Here is a 22,509-nt window from a genome sequence, read left to right as displayed (position 1 = left end):
GGGCCTCGGGACGGGTGATTTCCTCTGCTTGTATCTGAATCTAGACACAAAGCGTCTCCCTCGGTGACAAATTGAGTCCCCGGGGCGGCAGCGGGGCGCTGCCCGCCGCTCCCCCCGCCTGGGGTGGCTAAGGAGCGGGTCTGCCCCCGCTCCCCCGGGGCGGCTGGGGGACGGGGCTGCCCGCGCTCTCACCCCGACTCCGGGGCGGCCGAGGAGCGGGGCGCGCCGCGCCGACGCGCATGCGCAGTGAACAGACGCTGGCTCCGCCCAGCGCAGGCGCGGCCCCGCCCGGCGCTCTCGCGAGAGGCCGGGATTTATTCCTACGTGCTGTGCCGTGCTGCTCATGGCGGCGCTGGAGCGGGGGCGCTGAGCTGTTGGGGTAAGTACGACTCGCGGCGGGCGCTGGCGACTCCCGCCGCTGCCCAGGCGGCGCCCGCGCAAGCGAAGGGATACCGGGGCCGCCCAGAGGTGGCGGGGGAGGCCGAGGGCACCTCTGTGCCCGTAAACCGTTTATCGCCTATCTTAGCGGCGCGGAGGCGCCCGGGACCTCCCCGCGGCCGCGTGGGGGGCGGCCGCCCGCCTGGTGGGCCGCGGCGCCCGGGGATGGAGTTGCGGCGGGCGCGGGCTGCTGGGCCGCAGCGGCGGGCGCACTACGCCTCCCGGCGTGCCGCGGGCGGCCGCCCTGCCGCCGGGGCTCTTGGGGGCCGCAGTGCCGCCCGGCCGCGGGGGCGGGGCTATCGCGGCGCCGGGACTCGCTCTCCCGATGTGCCGCGCGGCGCAGCCGGCTGCGGGGCCTGTCGGGGCCTGCATGCCGAGAGGCGCAGAGCAGACAGGGGCGGTGCCGGGGGGGGGACTACGGGCCCCGGCAGGCCCCGGGCGGGGCCGGGCCGCTGGGGCCGCTGGGGCCGGGCCTGCACGGCCGCCGGGAAAGAGCGGTGGCGGACCGCGGCTCCCGGCATGCCGCGCGTGCAGCCCCGCCCGACGCAGGGCCTGGGCCCCCAGCCCTTTGTGTGTGGGGGAGCGGCCGCCATCGCCCCCCTTTGTGTGCGGGGAGGGCGGCGCGGCGGCCACTCCCTCCGCCGGGCCTGCCTTTCGCTTGGGACGGGCGGCGGCGGCGCCTGGCGCGCCCCCTTTCCGGCCTTTGCGCTGTCATAGCGTAGGCCGCGGCCCAGCGTGCTGGCCGCCTCCCGCGCACGGCAGCCCCCGCTCGGCGCGCTGCGGGCTGGGGCTCCTGGCACCGCCCCTCGGCGGGGCTCGCGACTGGTTTCCGCGGCCTCCATCTTGCAGCAGCGCAGTGAACAGGGCCGCGGCAGTGCCGCGCTCGGGGCCGGCCGTGCTGCAGGAGCCTCCTGCTGCCCTGCGGTGGGTCCCTGCCCGTCGGGAGCCGCCTTTCCGCTGCTCGCGTTAGTGACGGGCGCAGGGCGGTCCCCCAGCGCCAGGCCCCTTGAAAGAAAACAGATTTCTCTGCTTACGGTTATTTTTTGGAATGATTCTGTGTCTGTACATGCCTTTACAGATGTCCTTGGGAGTTCTTTAACTTTTTTGTGCCCCCAGATATATATTTTTTAACTTACAAGTGCCCCAGGGAACGTTGGCAGCTGATATTGTAGCTGTGGCGGATCGGTCAGGGTGCGTGAGCGCTGATGTTCGGTGCTGCCTTCCCGATGAGTCTGAAAAGACCCAGAGTAGCTTTACCTTGAGTATTTAAAACCGTGTTGTGCATGCGTACTGAAAATAACAAGTTGTATCTTTATTAAATTTAATCTTAGCCATGCGAGAAATGGCTATTCCTAGAAGCACGTTTTCTGATCAAGGCGTGTTCTTGCACTTGGCTCTTTTTGTGGAGAAAATGGGAATCAAAACAGCATTTGTAACCTGGCAGGTTCTGCTGCTGGGCTGTATGGGTGGTTCCTAGCTGTGGACAGCTTGCTGTCATTGGGCAAAACCTGCACCTGAGGGACTTCAAGAGCAGGACTTGCACAGCTCTCCCCTGTCTTTGCATTAATCCTTTCAGCTGTAAATACACAAATGCAGAACCCAGTGTGACTTGGGGGCTGGGCAGCTGCTTAGGGTGTTTACTGTTTGGAGGAGTATTTATAGTAGCTGAATTAAAAGTAAAGAATTTGAAGCAGACACACAGTGTGAGATTTTCTTTTTAACTTGACTTCTGCTTATTTGACAACCCCATTGTTTTAATAAGTGTAGTAAGCCAATCTTATCAAATGGAGCTAATTTTTAAGGGAAAAGCTAATGCCTTATTTCTTTAGCTGACAAAATTAGCTTTAGTCATGGTTGGGTAGAAGAGGTGTTTTGATTATTTTATGAAAATTTAATATATTGTGTGCCCAGAAAAACATGAAATGTGATACGATAGAAGTTACAGCTGTGGTAGTGCTCTAATAATACTGGTCTAATTAGATGAGAAGTACACAAATAAGAAGATATTGAGTGTCTCTGTGCAGTTCCTGTGATACAGTGTATGTTTGCTTCATTTCTCCTGAACTTGGTTTGGGGAATGCTCATTTGAGATCTGAAATGCCACCCAAAAAATAACACTACTGTGAAAGAGACTGTGGTAATGATGCCCTGAATCTAATATGGAGGCTATCTGAAAAGTCTAGTGATCCTGTTATTTTTGCAGTAGCTTTGTGTCTTCTGAAATTTTTTTAATTTTATTTTTTGTAATTGAATCTTTCACTGCAAACCTTTCATAGCAGATTACTGGTTTGTACTGTCCCTCATCCAGTTTCATCTTTAGTCTCATTCATGTGTGTGTAAGGGTCTCACAAGAAAACTTATTTCAGCTGAGAGTTTTTTTCAAAGTGGTGACTAAAGGAAGATGCTTCATCTGGACGAGAGGTCATTGCAGTACAAACTTCTGTGAAAACTGGGTGATGAGTTTGCGTACAGCCATTGTGTGCTTTTGGAGTTTAGAATTCTTACTTGTAATAGCTGACTGCAGTCAACATTTTCACTATGATGAGAGTTAAATGTCTTTGCACTTTTGTTTCAGTCACTTAGGTTGACTCTTTCAAGTTTGCTAAAGGGAATTCAAAGCTCAATGTAAATCGAGAAATTAATTTTCCTGCTACAGTGTAGAAACAGGCTTTGTCCATATTTTTTCTCATCTGGTGTGGGACTTGTGGAACAACTTGGGGAAGAGTTGTGCTCTGATGCATTGTAGCTTTAGATTACTGCATAATGTGCTAGTTTATCTGTAGATTCATAGCTGTGTTACTTCTTAGCAGCTTCTGTCCACAAAAATCTGTCGTCCCCCCCTTCTTCTCTATATCTACTGAGTAAGCAACAAACTCAATTCAAAACTTAATTTTATTTATTTTTGAAAAAAGCTCTTGTTTCTGTACGGTTTTAGTTTTATGTAGTTGGTGGCAGTTTGTCTAAACCACTTTCTCACGAAAGTGCCAAGTGGTACTGTTAAACTTTAGGAGGGAATTACTATCTAGTTACTGTTGCAGAGAGACTTCTCTGTTATGTTATCTACACAAATATTACCTGTATGTAAGCAACATTTTGCAAACACTGTTTTAAGTCTGGAGAATGGCTCTGCAGTTGTTTATATGCAGTGCCAGAGTGCATATGGTCTGTGTAGAACAGGCATACAGCATCTGTACATATAATTAATAAGTTTATTTTAATACAAAGTTAAAGCTGCTTCAAGTACTGACTTTTGAAACAAAAATCATCAGGAAATTCTAATTTCCCTACACACATACACCCTATTGCCACTGTGAAGGCCTGTGCAAGCACTTGGTAATTAAATTATGAGATGACAGCCATATAAAGTTAGTGATAGGAGGACTAAGACTTGGTTAAATGATGCTGCTATTCATCAAAACAAAGTTGCTGTTTTAATTGTACAGACTGGGATGTTTCCTGAAATGCCTTTACTGTCTGAAGAGTTTAAAATTGGGAGCACTGTATCGGTGGCTGGAGGTAATGTTTCTTGGAAAACAAAACTGAAAATGGGCATGCCAAATAATCGGTAAAGTCTTTCCTAGCATGGATCAAACGTACAGTATTAAGGTAGAGGAAATGCACCTGTTGGTAGGAATACCTAAGACTGATGTATAATTTCTTTTAAAGTGATATTTAGTGTGCTGTTTTTTCCTTTCTCCAGTATGAAGTGGAACAGAACAGAATTTACCACCTGAAACTGCTGCTTCAAGTTCAGATCAGGAAAAGAATATATCACATCGTAACAACAACTCAAGACCAAAGAAGAGGAAACTTACACTGAAGATACAAGGCTTGATCTGAAACAAGAAGTTTGTGCCTACTCAACAGCTTCAAAAGAGCACGTCCCAACGCTGCTAGTAGTCTTTGTTTTCTCCAGTGCTGTATTGAAACTGCCCAGGGCAGCAGCACTTGTATTCTCTATTAGCTTGATAGATCACATTTTCGTGCTGTCTTTTTTCTTTTTCTCTCTTTTTATCTCTCTCTCTCTTTTTTTTTTTTTTTAATAATAGCAGTCTTCATTCTTAGTAACTTGTGCTGAAACAGAAGAATCGGCTAATACTACTGAAAGTGCAATATTTGAATATCACTGCGAGGTTGGTGTATGTGTTTATATAAAAAGTTATATATGTATTTCTAAACTTAATAGGAGACAAATTGCCAACAGAAGTGTGTGGGTTTTGTTAAGTTGTTGGAATTTTTTTTGCAGTTTTTTGCTGTTATGTTGGTTTAGTAGCAGTATGATGAATTAATAGTACATGCAAGATGTTCTGTTTAACAATACTTAATAACCCTAGGGAGCTGATTGTTAATGTTTCACTCTACTAACAGTAATGTGGTTTCAACCTTTTTTAATTTTAAAATAACCTCTTTAGTCTTCTTTAAATCTGACTGCACAGTTTGGTGGGGTTTTTTTTGCTTCCTCTGAGTACATGTATTGGTGGGGCTCATAGTTCTTATTCTTGTAAACTGACAGGTTAGCTGTGTTAAGTCAGCTGTTGAGAGTGAACCATTGGTAGTGGACACTACTGCCAGGTAGTCATCATGGGCCAGTATATAACTGCTATATTGCAAGTATGAGCAAGTCTTGTTTGTGCATTAGTAGGTTATAGCCTATTAGTAGAAGTTTCTTAAAGAACAGTTTTATGATAGTACTCCGGGTGATATGTATAAACAGGCATTATGTTTGATTTTTGTTACGCTCTGTTACAACATTATGTTTGAACAGGTGTAGGAGTACGGCAAATATCTGGAAAGACTGCATATACTATAATGTATCTTTCTCCCTACAGCAAATTTTAGTGCCACCCCGAGGAGTCTTATCTGTGAACTGAAGTCAGGCTTTAGACGATTGATGATGAGTCCTTTGTGCTGTACTAGTAATACTCCTTTTAAAATCAAACTGTTCAAAAGTTACGCAGTGGTAGTCTCTGAGCAAGGGGTGACAGTTGTATTGTTTTCTAACCCTGAGATAGGCTGTTCCGAACTTGATTTTTAGGTAGACTTTTGTCATTTTCTGTATCTGATACACCTTTAGTCTATTACTTAACATCTGTGGCAGGGGTGCGTATGTGTGTTTGTGTACTTGTATCAGAGATGTGAAGTGGCCATTTTGTAAATGACTCACAGAAAGCATTTGTCACACTCACTTGAGCTTTCACAGTGGGTTAATAGTCTTGCCTATTATTCTCCTGGGAAAAGGTATAATAACGTATCATTTTCCCTTCCCCAGCCTGTCTACTTGCAGGACCAATTTGTTTCTGAAAACTATTTCCAGCTCTAGGATGGCTTAAAATCAAACACTTCAGTGTTGCCATCCCACAAGAGTATCTTCTTGTGTATGGAATGCCCCAGGGGTTGCCTTCCTCAAAAGATGAGGGTTCATATATTGGAGTGATGCTGGCAGGAACTAGTCTGTAACTCTTAACAGCTTTGTATGGTGCTTTTTTGTCAGATGCTCTGAAAAAATGTGCCCTTTAGAGGTAATCCACTGCATAAAAAAGATGCAACTGCTGTGGCTTTTGTCCCTTGAGCAGTTTAGGCTGGGCATGAGGGAAAGACATCTTTCCTAGGAGAGTAGCACAGCACTGCAGCAGTTAACCCAGGAAGGTGGTGGAACTTCTGCCATTGGAGGTTTTCAAGACTCACCTAGACAAAGACATGGCTGCCTTTGTCTGTCCTTGGCAAGCCTTTCAGGAGGAGGAGGATGGACTAGGGTTTTCTAGGGATTTCTGGCAGGGGTCATGCTCTCTGAATCAGTGTTTTCTACTATGTTAGTATTTTATGACTTACTTGAACATGTAAGAGTATTGATTTATACCAGCTACTCTACAAACCTGTGATATCCTGATAACTTGAGGTTTTGTAATGTGGAATAAGAGGGCAGTATCGATTAAAATCAAGGGATTGAGTAACTGCTTGTCTGTTATACTGTGGGTTATCATGCCACAGTACAGACAGTACTGCATTTTTCTGTTTATTTCTCTTGTTCTATAAGACCTTATACAATGAAGTTTATTACTTAATTCTGGGACAGTAGGGAGGCTATCAATCTGAATATGGCAGCCATAAAATTCTTACCTAACTTGGCTGTGAACAGCTATTTACGTAGTAGTTACTTGATATTTGTAAACTGCCACATTGTAGTGTTTTCTTGCACTGGTATTATGGTTCTCTGTGAAAATAGAATATTTTTATTCTCCCCAAGTTTTTGACAGCATCAGACATGCCTGAACAGACACATTTCTTGAGCTGTAGCAAAATTGTTTTATATTGCATTAGGTAAACTAGAAAAGGAATAAAGGTTTAAAACAATTACAGATTAAGTTGGTTGTAGGTTGCAGGTCCTCTGAAAGTTGCCTGCAGGGTGCAGTGCAGGGAGATAGTTGTCATCTGTAACTTCTATTTATTGTAAATGGGGATCTTCAGGTGTTTGCACCTGTGAGTTTGGTCTCACCTTTAGTTTGCTCTTGACAAAGGAAAACTTGTAAGTTGTGGAGAATTACTAGTGAATACAATGAGTGAGGCAGCTCAGATGTTCCTAGAGAGTTAGGTTTTCCCATTCTCTTCAGCTTAATCTGCTCACACACAAGAACTGCTGTATGGCATCGTACATAACCAGACTTGGGACTCGCAGGTTTGGACGAATGCTAATTTGATGGAGCTAAGATTAAATCCAAATCAATATCCTAATTAAATATTTGTACTCTGATAATTATACTGAGACCTCTGTCAAGTTATGTGAACTTACTAATACATAATCTAACAAACTAAAAACTAACTCCTTGGTTCAACTTTTTTAGCCCTCCCTTTAAAGTATGAGAGGGGAAGCTGGGTGGTAAGGTAGTCCCTTCCTTGCAAGAGTTTTTAGTGTGTGGGAAGAAGCACAGCACTGAAAGAGACTCTAAATTAGGCTTTTAGTAGTTCTCTTAATATAGCGTAACAGAACATCGAGCTTTTGTAGCTGTTTCTGCATCAGGGGTGTATATGTGCACACCTTTGCCTCTGGTGCGTTTTCCCGTTGAGGCTTGGAGATTTTGTGCAATAGTTGGCCATACTACAGTTACTCATTTTAAAAATGGAAAATGAAGAGATGTAAACCAAGAAAATAAGCGGTGCATATTAGAGAAACTGTATCATTTCTTTTTTTAATTGTATCAATCATATCACATGCGGGTCTTAAACAAAAGGGTACTCCCCTGTACCAGAGATCCTTAGGTCAGGGCAGCAATGTCAACATGTTTCAGTAGCACAGGATGCCATAGGTTTGGTTACCTAGTGAATGTCCTCTTCACTACTTAACCTTCTTAGTATCAACAGTTTTTTGCAAATATGAAGCATTTGGTCTTCTCCCAAGCAATTATGAAGTATCAGTTTTGGGGTTTTTTTCTTGAAACTTTTTTAGAAATTCTTACATCAAAACATTGCTTCTTCCTGCAAAATGAAACCAGTGAAAATACCCCTTAGGTTCTGGTACAACATCCTTTTTGCATTAAAGTCTAAATATGTAAGCCATAACATGAAGGTGGAAATGTTCCAGGAAAAATACACCAGCATGGGTTATGCTTATAAGTTTCACCATTAACCAGTACCAGCATCATTTTTTGGAACCATTTGGGATTAATGGTTGAAGGCTAACTAGCATTGAGAAGTTGCAGAGTACAATGATGTGAGGACTGATGTTTTCCTTTTTCTCTTGGAGGTCAGAACTCCTTTGTCAGTCCTTACTTCTTGCAGTTCTTACCCATTTATTTTTTTAATGTTGGTCTCACTTGAAATAAAGATTTTTGCCCAGAAACTTCATGGCAGGTGATTTTCAGTGCCTTCTGATCACTTTTAAACTGATTTCCAGACAGCATAATAAGACGTGTTGTAACTATACCTTTTTAATACGTTCAGTAACTCAATCTCTGTACTAGAGTAAGAAGCATGAACGTTTTACAGGTTGCTCAGCTGTCTTTTATCTCCACTAAACATATTGCTGACTAATTTTGAATTCCTTCTGCTTGATGCAAGAAGAAAGCAGAGAACAGATAGTCTCATTTTCTTTCAAAAATAAATACTCTGGAAACTACAGCAAATAAAACCCTCCTAATACTGTGTTTTAAGATGCATGTTGACTGTTTGGGGAGGGGGAAGGGTTGCTTCAGTAACCTTTCTTGAATTCCAGTGTTTAGTGAGGTTTAATACCTTTCAACTGATTTAATTGCTAACCTGTAAATGGAAGAGACTTGAGTATTTCAAGGTTGAGTCTGTGCCCTGGAAAGAGAAAGACTGCTGCTCCCCCCCCCCCCCCAGATATTCATGGCTATAAGTTAACAGTTCATTACAGCTTGTAACTTTTTTAGTTTAATGCTGTTTTCAAATTTTTTCAGTCTGTCTAGCACTTGGGCTCCTATGCCACAGAAGTGTTAGTTTAAGTTATAATTCTGGGTATAAATTCCATAACCGTGAAAATGTTTAAATACTTTAAACTGGGGTTTTTTTAGTATGAAAATCTGAACAGACAAACTGGGGGCAAACTTTGCAGGGACGTGAACCTGCTTCTGTTGGTTCATAATAGTTGTGTTTTCTGAATTACCTGTTTAATTTGGAAGAGCAGGTACTTTCAGGCCCTGGTGTGAAGTAGTGAATGTGAGAGTACTTTGAGGTATAATACTTAAGAAAGTCAGAAGTTAGTTTTGGTCTGTGCAAGCTTTATTTCTGGCCTGTGTTATAAGTGTGTTGCCTGTCTAAATTTTAAGCATTATTGGTTTACAAAAGCTTTGTATATTTTGATGTTCCTTCTCTATTTTAAAAATGGTTAGAATTTGCTTGTTACAATACCTTCCACAAGCTCTCATTTCTGTTATGCTATTACGTGGGTATGGAAAAACAGAACTTACTTTAATTAGTGTTTTTGTCTTTCCCCCACTTCTTTTAAACAGATGAGCTTTGATCCAAACCTGCTCCACAACAATGGACACAACGGGTACCCCAATGGTACTTCGGCAGCGCTGCGTGAGACTGGGGTTATAGAAAAACTGCTGACCTCTTACGGATTCATTCAGTGTTCAGAACGGCAAGCTAGACTGTTCTTCCACTGTTCACAGTATAATGGCAACTTACAGGAGCTTAAAGTAGGAGGTAATTAGGCAACTTTCAGAGCTTCTAGGGTGAGTGAAGACCAGTTTCTTTCACTTGCCATAGAACATGCTTTTATCATATGGCATGAACAGATGCATGCTGCTCTGGTGGGCTACAAGAGACACCTGAATAATCTGCCACTCCTAATGAGAGACTTTTACAGCACTTAAACTTTGTGCAGCTTTATCAATACAGTTGTGGCCATTCTGGAATAGGTCTGGTGTTAGGTCAAACTTATATAACTGAGGTGGAAGCAAGTGCTTAAACTGTGGAAGAATTTACCTCACATGCCTAGTATTTCTTTTTTTAGAATTAGTTGGAAGATGGCCAGGGCTTTTTTTAAGAATGGGGAGGCAGCTACTTCACGCTGCTAATTAATATGGCAGTGAAGTTTCTGAACTGTTTTAATGGCATGTGTCGTGTTGTCTGAATTTCAGTGTGAAGTTCGCTGTATAGTGAGAGGGGCAGGTGGAGGGAACTATTGAGGGACAAACCATTACAATAGAATAGTTCATTAGCAACGGGAGTGAGTAAGTAGAATAACCAGAGAAATACTTTCAAATAGAGTGTCCTTCCTTGGTAACAAAAGCACTTGAGTTTTACTTCGTTGTGTTTGGTGACAAGCCGTGAATTATGAAATGTAGCCATGTAGTGATTGTAAAAAACCAAAACAAAACATAAAAACCCAGACAAAACTCTGTGATGCCATTATCATGTTTGATTGTCTTATAGACGATGTGGAGTTCGAAGTGTCTTCTGATCGCCGAACTGGAAAACCCATTGCTATTAAATTGGTGAAGATAAAACCAGAAATACTACCTGAAGAACGAATAAATGGACAAGTTAGTGCCCATTTTCCATAAGGCATAGTTTCCATTCTTTACTGCAGTACAGAAGGCTAGATTGATTTAGCATGCATATTAACTACATACAATATACAGTTACACTGAAATGTATTTCTGTTGTTCTGGTAAAAAAATCAAAGGTTCAGTTTGAGCTCTAGCTTGGCTCTAGGCAGTTCTTAAAGAGTCAACAGGTATTCTGTAAGACTGAAATTTTGCAGCATGACATTCCGGGTTGAGTTACACTAGATGAGTGTGTGGTAGAGGATACTGAAATTCATTTTGTATTGAACAATGCTGCTCCTGAAATTACTAGCAATGGGAATTTTTTTTTTTTTTTGACTGGTAGGTTGTGTGCGCTGTTCCTCACAATTTAGAGAGTAAATCTCCAGCTGCCCCGGGTCAGAGTCCTACAGGGAGCGTATGCTACGAACGTAATGGGGTAAAGCTTATGTGTTTTACTTGAACTCTTCACTAACCCATCATTGTGGTCCATGAGCAAAAACAAAAAAAATGATGCAACTTAAAGTAAACAGTTGACACTACCAAGTTCATGGCGCAAAAAAAGCATGCTTTGGTAATTACTACAAACAGTAATATTAATTTGACAGCTTGCTTGCTTATATGCATGGAGAACTTTATATAGAGGGAAATAGTTGTTCTCTTCTAAAACTTAATGAAGCTGGGTTTTGTAATGTTCATGTATCCTTGTCTTGAACTTTTAATGTTTAGAAATTGACATTTAAAGATGGCCACATACAAACCTTTCAACTTAAGTTGCTTGTTACAGACTCATCAAAACAGCACAGTGGAAAAAAGAATGCATGTCATGTTTGACCATTCTCAGTTTTCACACTAAATTTTTTTGGTAGAAGATACTGTTCTTAAACAAAATGGTGTTAATGTTTCTTTGAAGCAACTATTCTGCAAATAGAGTAATATTAGTCAATGTTAATTTACAGGAAGTATTTTACCTGACTTACACCCCAGAGGATGTTGAAGGAAATGTACAGCTGGAAACAGGAGATAAAATAAACTTTGTAATTGATACAAATAAACAGTAAGTTGGTGTTGCTTTTCTGACTTCATACTTTGTTTTTGTAGTCAGGCAGAATTCATGCCTGTTCCAAGAACTGAGATGATGCCGTGAAAATCAGTCTTAAGTTTTGCTACAGTTTTGAGTTGTTTCAAGTTTGCTGTTTTCTTTTTTCCCCTCTAGTACTGGTGCTGTAAGTGCTCGTAACATTATGCTATTAAAAAAGAAACAAGCCCGCTGTCAAGGAGTAGTCTGTGCCATGAAAGTAAGTGATAATTTAGTTTTAAAGTTTCATTTGAAAATGAAATGCTGTTCTGAGAAGTTATAAATAATATATTTAGGTCTTTAAGAGGTATTAGTAGTTTGTAGCTGTGGGTGTAAACAGGGTGAAACTGTTTAAACAGCTGATCTTTGATACTACTTCTTTCCTTAACAAAGGAAATCCCATTTTTTTCTGTTTGTATGTTTCTTCTGGTAGTCTGTTAAACTGTGTGCACTCATAAGTCTGCTATATTGGTATGTCAGTGTCTTTTGTTGTTGTTTGATAGAACCTGTAAAATTTTGTCTTGGTATGTTAAGAGAATGGGCAATTTATTAAACACTTTATTCTGTTCTTAGGAAGCCTTTGGATTTATTGAGAGGGGTGATGTCGTGAAGGAAATATTCTTTCACTATAGTGAATTTAAAGGTGACCTAGAAGCCTTACAGCCTGGTGATGATGTGGAGTTTACAATCAAAGACAGAAACGTAAGACGAAATTCATTAAAAACTGAAGACAAGATCCTAGGGCATAACTGGACAGCTGTCTGTTTTCTCAGATAACTTGTAAAAAGAAGGGGGGAGGAGGTTCATTGGAAAATGTCTGTTACTTCACCTCTTCTCTATGGGTGTTTGACTGATGTTGTACCTTTAGGGTAAAGAAGTTGCAACAGATGTTAGACTGCTGCCTCAAGGAACTGTCATTTTTGAAGATATCAGCATTGAACATTTTGAAGGAACCGTAACCAAAGTAATTCCAAAAGTACCCAGCAAAAACCAGGTAAATTTCAGTATTTACTGAAGTTTGTGTGAAATGTTGTATTGATTGTATTGAATTCCAGTCAAGCAGTACAAAGGTTGCCCTTTCCCTATTACAGTCCGCCACATAAGCATCCTGTCAGAGTAAAAGGAATAAGCTTGGACTTAACCTGTAACAACCATTGATAGCAGTCACAGTGTGCAATTTTTCTAAAGGTTGTAAAGAGCAAGAATTAGGGTACTGGTACATTGGGGAGTATGTGTTTTTCTTTAGTGTTTCAAATACTTCCTATTGAATTTTGTGGGTTTAGGATTTATCTTTAAAGCAAAAGCATAGGGAAAAGGGGAGAAGGTATTTGCTGGAATAGGCCTGATTACGGATTGCTCTGAGCATTGACAGTTAATGAGGCTGACAGAGAGATAACTTGACATTCAGTGTTTGGCTTTGAGGAAAGAGTGTACATGAGCACTTCCCTTAAGGTTTTAGGTGAACCTGTGTTGTTTCAGGAAGATTGGGGGTGGGGGGGTGGGGTTCTGTGTGTTTTGGACACTTAATAGGGAAGACGCTGACTTTCAGATGTGGTGCTGTAAATATGGTTATAAACTTAGTTCTTAGTGCTTAAAAAAACCCTTCAACCAACCAACAACAACAAAAACCACCTTGGATTTGGTTGTAATATTATTTGGGCAATAAATTGCAGATTAGGAGTGGTAGAAGTGAAGCATAGTGGTCTGAGTCCAGCAGGCATCTGGTGTCATCCACACTTCTGTTAGCAGTAGTGGTTCTGCCAACTGTTCTGTCTGGTTACGCTGAGTCTTGTAGGTGAACTAACATTTTTCTGTTGGGGTTTCTGTCTACTAGAGTGATCCATTACCTGGCCGCATCAAAGTTGACTTTGTGATTCCGAAAGAACTTCCATTTGGAGACAAAGATACAAAATCCAAGGTGACCTTGCTGGAAAGTGACCACGTTCGATTCAATATTTCAACAGACAGACGTGACAAATTGGAACGAGCCACCAATATTGAGGTTCTGCCCAATACTTTCCAGTTTACTAATGAAACTAGGGAAATGGCAAGTATCAATCTTCTGAAGTTTTTAATTCCTTAGGGGAAATTGAAAGTAAAACATGGGGGTTTTGTCTTAAACAATAACTTAATGTGAAAGTCCCTAGTGTCTTCCATTGCCTCTTCCAAAATCCAGTCCTCAGCTGTACACTTTTAACAAAGTGCTTAAATGATATAAAATTCAGAGTTAATGCTGTGCATCTTGCCTTTAAAAGAATTAAGAACTGAATTACTGAGTAAATTAAATCATATTAGAAAACTAGACCTTAGCTGGCACTCTTGGAGGGGATTGCTAGCTGCTTACAGCAGGCAGAGAAGTAATGCAGCCTCGAACTATTGGTTTAAAAATTCACATTTGAGTCTAAACGAGTAACTACTCATGTTTCTTGGGAAAACTGGAAGAGCCTGGGGCTACTCTGGGTCAGGTAATGAAAAGTCTTAAGAATCAGAGGAGGTGCTGTGTGCAGCTTTTGGGTCTCATGCTTTCTGGCCTGTCTCTGAGGGTCCAGCAGAAAGATGGTAAAGAGCTGCATTCTATCACATACAGAAAACTCTTTGTGGATTACAGGGACTTTAAGATGGACGTGCTAATCAGTATTACAGAGTATCTTTCACTCCTGTAATTTGGAATATTGGTTCTGTTCCAGCTAGACTGTAAGTGCCTTATTTTTCAATTGGAATCCAGTTACAGTGCTATCACATCTCAGTATGCTGTGAATTACTAGGGACCCTGTGCTTTGAGAAAACCACAGAAATTTGACTTTAGCCTCTCAATTTTTGGCATTCTATCCTATAGACTTCTTGTATTTCTACTCTGGCTAAATATATTTGCCTGCCTGAACTGAGCTGTCATTGACGTGACAAGTGCTGGCTGCTTCTAGAAAGGTTAGCTGATTTTCCTGAGCTTGTGAAAGCTATATTAGAGAAGAATGGTCGTAAAGGTGGAAAGTATCTTTGCATTGTCATTCAAATCCTATAAACCTTCCCTGAGACTTGCCAAAGGCTCTGTAGTAACTGGGCTGAAATGAGTATGTTAATGAATTCTGTCTTCCTCAATGCCTCTGGCATGATCTAGTACTAGTTCTTCCTAAATTGTGATGAACTCTTTCAGCAACTTTATGGAGCCTCTTTCCCCCGGCCCCCTCCATTTTTCTTAACAGAAGTCAGGGTGAGAAATGGATTTATTTTTTTCCCCCCTTTATTTAATTTTACACTTGATAGGGCACAGTGTATTCTGTTCATCATTCAGTATTCCATTTCTAGTGGTTACCAGGAAGGCCACTAAAATACCATGTAACATGCTTAACGTTACTATGCTTAATACCATAGTATACACCCATGGGTATGATAGTCTTGTTTTAACAAACTTGTTTGTAAGAAAGCTTTTTAATTCCCTCATTTGTGTCTGGAAATCTTACGGGTTTTCTCTTAAAATTCCCTCCAACCACTGATTTTATTTCCTGTTTATATAGGTTCTTGTATGTTCATGTGTGTTTATGTACATGTTACGTACTTACATAGATGATGCATGTATCTGTAGAGTTACCCCCTTCAAGAATGGGTGTAGTAGTAATGTCAGGTTCTTGAACTGTAGTCCTCCTTGTTAATGGCTTAAGTTCTTATGAAGAGTAAAGTGGGAAAGATTAATTTAAATTGAGAAACTAGGTAAGTACAACTTGTTTGCATGTCATGTTGACCGTAGCCGTTAGCACTACAGTTTGCAAGGAAGCATATTGCATTAATCAGGAAGTGTTTTCATAGCATTCAGGCCTTGTGTTCAGATTATTACATACCCCACAGACAGATGTTGCATACTAGTAGTAAAACTGTACTTGTCCATTTAACTCTTCTCAGGGTGTGATTGCAGCAATGAGAGATGGCTTTGGCTTCATTAAATGTGTAGACCGGGATGCCCGCATGTTCTTTCACTTCAGTGAAATTATGGATGGAAATCAACTCCACATTTCTGATGAAGTAGAGTTTACTGTCGTTCCTGTAAGTGAGATTAACATTTTTACAAAATCTTCGTTTTAAAAGAAATTACGTGCAGACTGTCTAAAATCTGATTGATCTTATTTTTCAGGATATGTTATCTGCCCAAAGAAATCATGCTATAAGGATTAAAAAGCTTCCAAAGGGCACGGTTTCTTTCCATACCCAATCAGATCACCGTTTTGTGGGCACTATAGACAAAGAAGCCACTCCAGCCAAAGCCACTAGCCCAAATAAAGGGAAAGAGAAGGTAACGCTGCTCTTCTACTTGTGAAGTTCCTGTTCTGTGTTCCTGGCTTTGGAGACTGAGGCTGCTTCCTTAAAATCAGTGATTCAACTTTTTGAAGCACTGTTCATCCTGTATAAATGTGTACTACGTTGAATAGCTAATGGCAGCAGTCAGCAAAAACTAACTTGTGTGAAACAGGATAATACAAGCATTGTTTGTGATCATGTTGAGGGTAATGCCTACTACTGCATAAGGTGCTAGATAGCATTGGTTAAAATTAAGTTTCTAGGGCTATAGGAGAACCTCTGTTGTTTAAAATGGCATGACAAATCAATGCCAGAATACAAACTTCCAATAAATACCAGTAGGAAATGGTGGTAATACTTTCTTTCCTGTAAAAGAAAGTATTTTAGTGTCATTCAAAGCTTCTTACTCAAGAGGTGATTGCTTTGTTGTGTGTCTCACCAGATAGTGAGCAGTTACTGTGAGACCACTGTGGCTTAAACGAGCAGTGCTTGAATTATACACAGTAAACTCACTTGCTTACACTGATTGCTGTATTCTGATGTCTTGTTCTTTAGGAAGCTGAGGATGGAATAATTGTTTATGATGACTGTGGAGTAAAACTGACCATTCCTTACCAGGCCAAGGATGTGGAAGGATCTGCTAATCCCCAGATAGGAGATAAGGCAATATACCTTAGTGTACCTTTAGGAAATATTTCTCTGTGTGTTGTGAGATGTGAGCTTCTTTTTGCCTTGTTACTGGATTTGTTCTCCCTGTCAAACAAGTGAAGGACAAGGCATCTGTGTAATGTTACCCACTTCTTTTCTTCTGCCCTAGGTTTGAGCGGCTTAATCTTCTGTATAACAAATATCCTAAAACCTAGCGATACGTAAAGGAAAATAGTGTCATACTGTCTAAATGATGCTTTTTAAACAAGGAATTTTTATCATTAAAACAGTGGTCTCCACTTGTGAATAATCAAGAGGAAATCAGCATAGAGACTTTGAGATGGATGTTGAATCGGGATAACATACCCGTACAAGCAGATTAGCCCGAGAGACAGTGGGAAAAGAGAAAGAATTTGGAGATCTGGGGGAGCAGCCTAAAACCTGTCTGTGTTCAGGAGCCATGCTAGGAAGGCACTGATTAATGTTTATTAAATATCTGAAACAAATGAGTTCACTGTGGGCCACTGGTGATTAAGTGTAGTGAAAGGAGGGGAATCACATAAAGTTTCTCATCTTTAATGGATAAAAGCAGCTAAGTGCTAGGGGCTGTCTTGCCTTGCAGATACCACTGGTGTGACTGCTACTCTTTGGAATGTACTAAATGTCATAACAGATGTTTCTAGGGAAGTAGTGGCTAGAAAATTACTTCCATGGTGAGCTTAGATGTTGATTACAGTGACACAGGTTTGAAATCAGTTGTTTTGAGGTGGTTTTGTTGGTGGTCGTGGTTTTGGCTTTTTCTACCTCGTATTGATACACACTTCTTCAACAGGTTGAGTTCTGTGTTTGTGAAGTGAAGAGAACTGGTCTGCAAACAGCTGTTTCTGTCAGAATGCTAGGACGCAATTACAGCTCTAAGAGGCTTTTGGGATACGTGGCAGCCCTGAAAGATAACTTTGGATTTATTGAAACAGCCAATCATGATAAGGAGATATTTTTCCACTACAGGTGCATGACAGTTTTATTATTTGTGTGTTGGTGGGAGGTGGGGTGGCAAGTGTTCTGTTCGAGGAGAGGATTTCATGCCATTGACTGTTAAACCCATGTGGACTTCATGTGCACACATATATACATGCTTGGGTGTCTCGAGTTACATTTATCCCTGTTGGACTGATTCAAGCTTTTCTGTTAGTCAGAAGTCTTGGTGTTCTACGCCTCTGAATCCCAGGCCAAGAACTACAGTTGTATATTTGAAACACTTTGCTTCCTTGAGGAAGGATTTATTGAAAATGTGAAGGGCTGAGCGGGTTAAATAGTTTCTGATCTACTTTTATAAATGTTGGATGACCATCACTGTTACGTAACTGAAGGCAAATTTTACATAATTCTATTCCTGTAGTGAATACTGTGGTGATATTGATAGCCTGGAACTTGGAGACACTGTTGAATACAGCTTGTCAAAAGGCAAAGGAAACAAAGTTAGTGCAGAAAAGGTGAACAAAACACATGCAGGTAAGACTGTACCTGGTACTTTCTGCTTATGATGCTCTTAGCACATGCTGGTGGATAAAGATTGTTAATAATGTGTTTACAGTTGGAGCTCAGACCAAGAAGACAGTGCTTAATCTGGTGATCATTGGTTTCCTAAAAGCTGTTGTCTGTGTTTCCAGAGAACAGACAACTGCAGACCAACAGTCCTGTAGACAGTAGCAACTCTTGGACCTTTACTGTACTCTGTCCTCTTCAGGTGTAGTGTTATAAGGAGAGGCCTAGTGGCAGAAGTAGCCACACAAGTGCGTGTTGTGCTGTACCTCACAGAAGGAAAATTGCAGGAGGAATGCAGATAGATGCAGGGGCTATTAAGGACTTGGGGGCAAAAAAAAATGCATACTTAAAGGTTATTGAATGGTTCAAGTGAGCGGGGAATGGGAATGCAGTGGAAGAGACGTGAAATACTTTGATTTGCTTTTCAAGTTCCATGGACTCTAGTTGCAAGAGAAAGTAGTATTCTTCTACTTCTGTGTTTGAAATGTTAGTTTGGTCTTGGTTAGAAAAACTGTCATGACTTTCTGTGTTAAAGCTGTTGCAGTTCTACTGAGTGATAGAGTGCGCTGCCTTAGGTGTCTTGCAGTGCAAACTGTCGACTCCTGGTCAATCTGCATCACTAACTCTTTATTTAAAATAAAGTATGACTAGAACATCCTGGGTTTTTTTCAGTGAATGGTATCACTGAAGAAGCTGATCCAGCTGTTTACTCTGGTAAAGTAATTCGTCCTTTGAGGAGTGTAGATCCCACACAAACGGAATACCAGGGCATGATTGAAGTCATGGAGGATGGTAAGATTTGTTTCTTTTAAGTTATAGGTATTCCTTTCACAAGTGCATGAGAAGCGTAGAAGTTCAGTAATCTGTAAGTAGGTATTGAGTATTATAGTCACACTACAGACTATATTTGTACTACTCAGCTGACAGTAATGCTGCAAATAGATTTTGAACGCCCTCAGGTAGGAAAGGAATTCTCTCAGTTCTGTCTTGCACTTTTTCCTCCACTAGGTGAGATGAAAGGAGAGGTCTATCCGTTTGGAATTGTTGGAATGGCAAACAAAGGTGACTGTCTGCAAAAGGGAGAAACAGTAAAGTTTCAGCTCTGTGTTCTTGGTCAAAATGGGCAGACAATGGCTGTTAACATCACACCGTTCCGCAGAGCCACAGTGGAATGCGTGAAAGATCAGGTGAGCGGCTGCTGCTGTGAAGATGAGATGCATATTAATAGAAAATCACTGCTTGTCTTGGCATAGAGCAGATGAGAATCTACCTCAGCACTTGAATCCAGGAAGGCTGCTCGGCACAAATGGTTTGCTTTGTACTCTGGTTCTAGGGAAGTAGCTTTGTGTGACCCAAATACTGGTTTATGAAAGCCTGTGTAACATGACTTTACTAAACGTGAACTCGGTACTTGGTTTGGTGCTGAAACATTGGTACTGCTGGGCAGCAGTTCCTGCTGTGGTTGATTCTGAAGATATTTTTCTGAGATGTCCTAGAAACAGATCTGACTGGTTTCTGCTGAACAGGACATTTAAGTGTTTAAAAAAAGAAACAAAACTGTGCATACTTTGCTTCTAAAAGAAGCTTCTTCACAGCGTTAAGCAGTCAATAATTGTAGTCCTCCTGAAATGTGAAGGCAGGTCATTGCCCTAGTTAGTTGCTCTCAGAATGATTAGAAAATTAAGTGTTGTGAATGCTTTCTGATTTTATATTTACTCTGCAGCACTACACTGTAGTAGTTTAGGGAGAGGTTTAGTTGAGGTTTGCCAGCTTATACATGAGTAAAGGGTAATGGAAATAACCAACTTCTTACACTGGCGACAGACTGAAAAAATTGAGTGGTTTCTGCTGTGTAACTTTTTAAGGTGGGGTCTTACGAACATGCGACAGCACTCTTCTCAGTTTAATGCAACTGCAAGGGCTTTAGCAGCTTTCAGAACTTGTTCTATAGACACTGGGCCCAGGAAGAGTGCCTAGGCACCCAGAAGCGTTGCTCCCAGACAGAATGTTCTGTTCAGTTTAGAAATTGTATTTCGACTTCCGTTAGGCACTTCAGAGTTTTTTCCTAGAAGTAGTTAAACTGCAGTAATGAGTAAGTCATTGCATTATTTGGATCAAGAAGAAAGAAATAACCTTGTGATGTGTTGGTTTTCAGTTTGGTTTCATTAACTATGAAGTGGGTGACAGCAAAAAGCTATTCTTCCATGTCAAAGAAGTTCAGGATGGTGTGGAACTACAGGCTGGGGATGAAGTGGAGTTCTCCGTAATCCTGAACCAGCGCACAGGAAAATGCAGTGCCTGTAATGTGTGGCGTGTCTGGTGAGGATTCAGAATTTCAAGTGATTTGATCTGGCACGCTGTCTGCATCACAGCAGCGGAGTGCGCGCTGCTTCTAAATGGAGCTGGCTTTTCCTAGAATGGCAGCTCTGAATTACAGCTGGCTTCAGTGAGAGCCTCTCACCTGTGAGCTGCCAGCACTTGTAGCGTCCTGTACAGTGCAGCAGCAGCACTCTTAGTTTTTCTTAATTACAGATAGCTTGTTCTTTTATCAATTTGTTCTGAAGAAGCTCCCCCCCCCCCCCCGTAGCAGGAACTTGGATACAGCCTTCTAAGTAGAAATGAATGAATGATAAGAAAACTGATGGTATTCCTATATAGTTGCTGGCCTCTCTGGGTGTAGTCTGTAGTACTTCCAGCTGTTCCTGAAGAGCAACTTTAGTTTTTAAATACAAAACCAATGTTGTTAAAGCACCTTTATTCTTTTTGGCACACCATTTCTTACAGGTGGCAGGGTGGGGGGGTTTTTTGCTTTTGAACTACTTAGATGTTTTGAAGAAGACGGCACAATTTGGATTTTGCTTAAGCTTGAGATAGCACTTCAACCAGAAGCTAAAATTTAATTCCTTTTTCTCAAAATTCTCTATTCTCATCATCTTCAGAGATGTTAATGCTATACTGTGTACTGCCAGCTTTAAGTCTTTTATTGTTGCAGTTAAAGGGAACAGAAATGTGGGAAATACTACTTATGTGTGCATGAAAGCAAATGCAACACCTCTGCTTGCTACAGAATACCCTTCTGAGAACTCTGTTTTCAGCTACTGCTGTTTCAGAGTCCTGTGTTTAAAGTCCTGGGTTTGAGGCAGATGTGAGTGGTATCATCCAGAATGCCCACTATCACACGAGACAGATTATGTTAATGGATTAATGGGGAAAGTGACTGTAAATGAGGTAGCTCACACCATCTCTGGGAAGTCACTAGTGCTCTTTGGTTGGCTGTTACAGTGAAGGTGCTAAGGCTGTTGCTGCTCCGCGTCCTGATAGACTTGTTAATCGTTTGAAGAGCATTAATCTGGATGATGCCAGTGCTCCTCGTCTAACAGTTCTTCGTCAGCCTAGGGGACCGGATAACTCAAAGGTATGTAAAATACGAGGCGAGCTTGCAGAGTAACTGCAGTTTGTGTTTTAACTTAGATAACATAATACTGCTTCCTGCTTTCTCTGTTGGGAGCCTAAACAGTTTGAAACATGGTGTCCACCCTTGTTCCATAGTGACTGTGTGAGATGAGATGATTTTTGTGCAAAGTCGGGGTGCTGCACTCTGGGTCAGTATTGTGTGCTGTGGTTTCAGAGGAGCACGTGGTACAGAAGCAACCAATTGCTGCTTGTGTTCTAGCCTGTAATGCCTACCTGGGTTTGTTTTTTCTTTTACAAACCTCCTTACTGTCAGAGGCAGCAAATGAAATCACTTTACCTAAACTTGGCTTTTGCATGACGTTCTTCCACTGCTTGATAAGCAGGAGTAAAGCATCTGGAATATGTGATGTAGCTAGGACTACAAAGAGCAATCCACAGAACCTGTTTTGTTACTGACTTGGAGGACATACGGGGGGTTCATTAGGAATGTTAACTCCATGTTGGTTGGAAGAGGACGGACGGGTTCCCTTTGAAGCGTGATGCTGGAGCTAAAGGTTTGTTTTGTTTTCCTTGCAGGGATTTGGTGCAGAGAGAAAGATCCGTCAAGCTGGTGTTATAGACTGATCTGCAAAACCCATACTTGATGTACAACAGCGGTGGGGGCTGGTGAAGGGTACTGAATATCTCCCTATTCATCCCTTCTTCCAAATTCTAAGAAGCTATTACACCGGTTTTAACACCTTCTCATGTTATGTTTAAAATAAATTTATGAAACCATTTTAAAGTTATGCACAGTTGCATTCTGGAGAACTTAAAGGTGGCGCCTTATAGTATCACATTTTAGAAGCTTGTTTTGAATGGTGCATTTAACGCAACTGGTAACTGCAAATCTACATTGCCTATGTGAGTAAACATTATAGACAGCTCTGTGCTGGTAGACCTTACGGAATTCTGCACTACAGTTCTTTCTGCTTTATCTGTGTTATTTTGGCCAAGGTATTACTATGCCTTAGTGCTCCGTTGCGTTGTGTCTTTCCTTCCAAGTGGAGGCGGAAGGCTTACTTCAGCTCGCTCTGCTCGAATTCTGAGGAC

The 22,509-nt window shown here is 41.7% G+C and overlaps 1 protein-coding gene across 1 annotated transcript; it reads left to right on the top strand.

The window, feature by feature from the left end:
- Positions 1 to 223: 223 nt before the first annotated feature.
- On the top strand, positions 224 to 22,205 carry CSDE1 (cold shock domain containing E1). Its single transcript, XM_080367840.1, has 20 exons — positions 224 to 379; positions 4,139 to 4,571; positions 9,402 to 9,600; positions 10,333 to 10,442; positions 10,792 to 10,884; positions 11,405 to 11,502; positions 11,662 to 11,743; positions 12,097 to 12,225; positions 12,392 to 12,517; positions 13,358 to 13,570; positions 15,418 to 15,558; positions 15,647 to 15,805; positions 16,366 to 16,473; positions 17,291 to 17,466; positions 17,858 to 17,970; positions 18,676 to 18,795; positions 19,012 to 19,190; positions 20,159 to 20,322; positions 21,286 to 21,418; positions 21,994 to 22,205. Exons 3-20 carry the CDS (start codon positions 9,402 to 9,404, stop codon positions 22,039 to 22,041), a joined length of 2,391 nt encoding a protein of 796 aa, XP_080223966.1. The 5' UTR covers positions 224 to 379; positions 4,139 to 4,571; the 3' UTR covers positions 22,042 to 22,205.
- The last annotated feature ends 304 nt before the right edge of the window (positions 22,206 to 22,509 follow it).

Source organism: Falco punctatus, assembly GCF_963210335.1.
Source record: "Falco punctatus genome assembly, chromosome: 17".
In the NCBI taxonomy this organism is placed as follows: domain Eukaryota; kingdom Metazoa; phylum Chordata; class Aves; order Falconiformes; family Falconidae; genus Falco; species Falco punctatus.
This window is presented reverse-complemented; position numbering and strand designations above follow the sequence as displayed.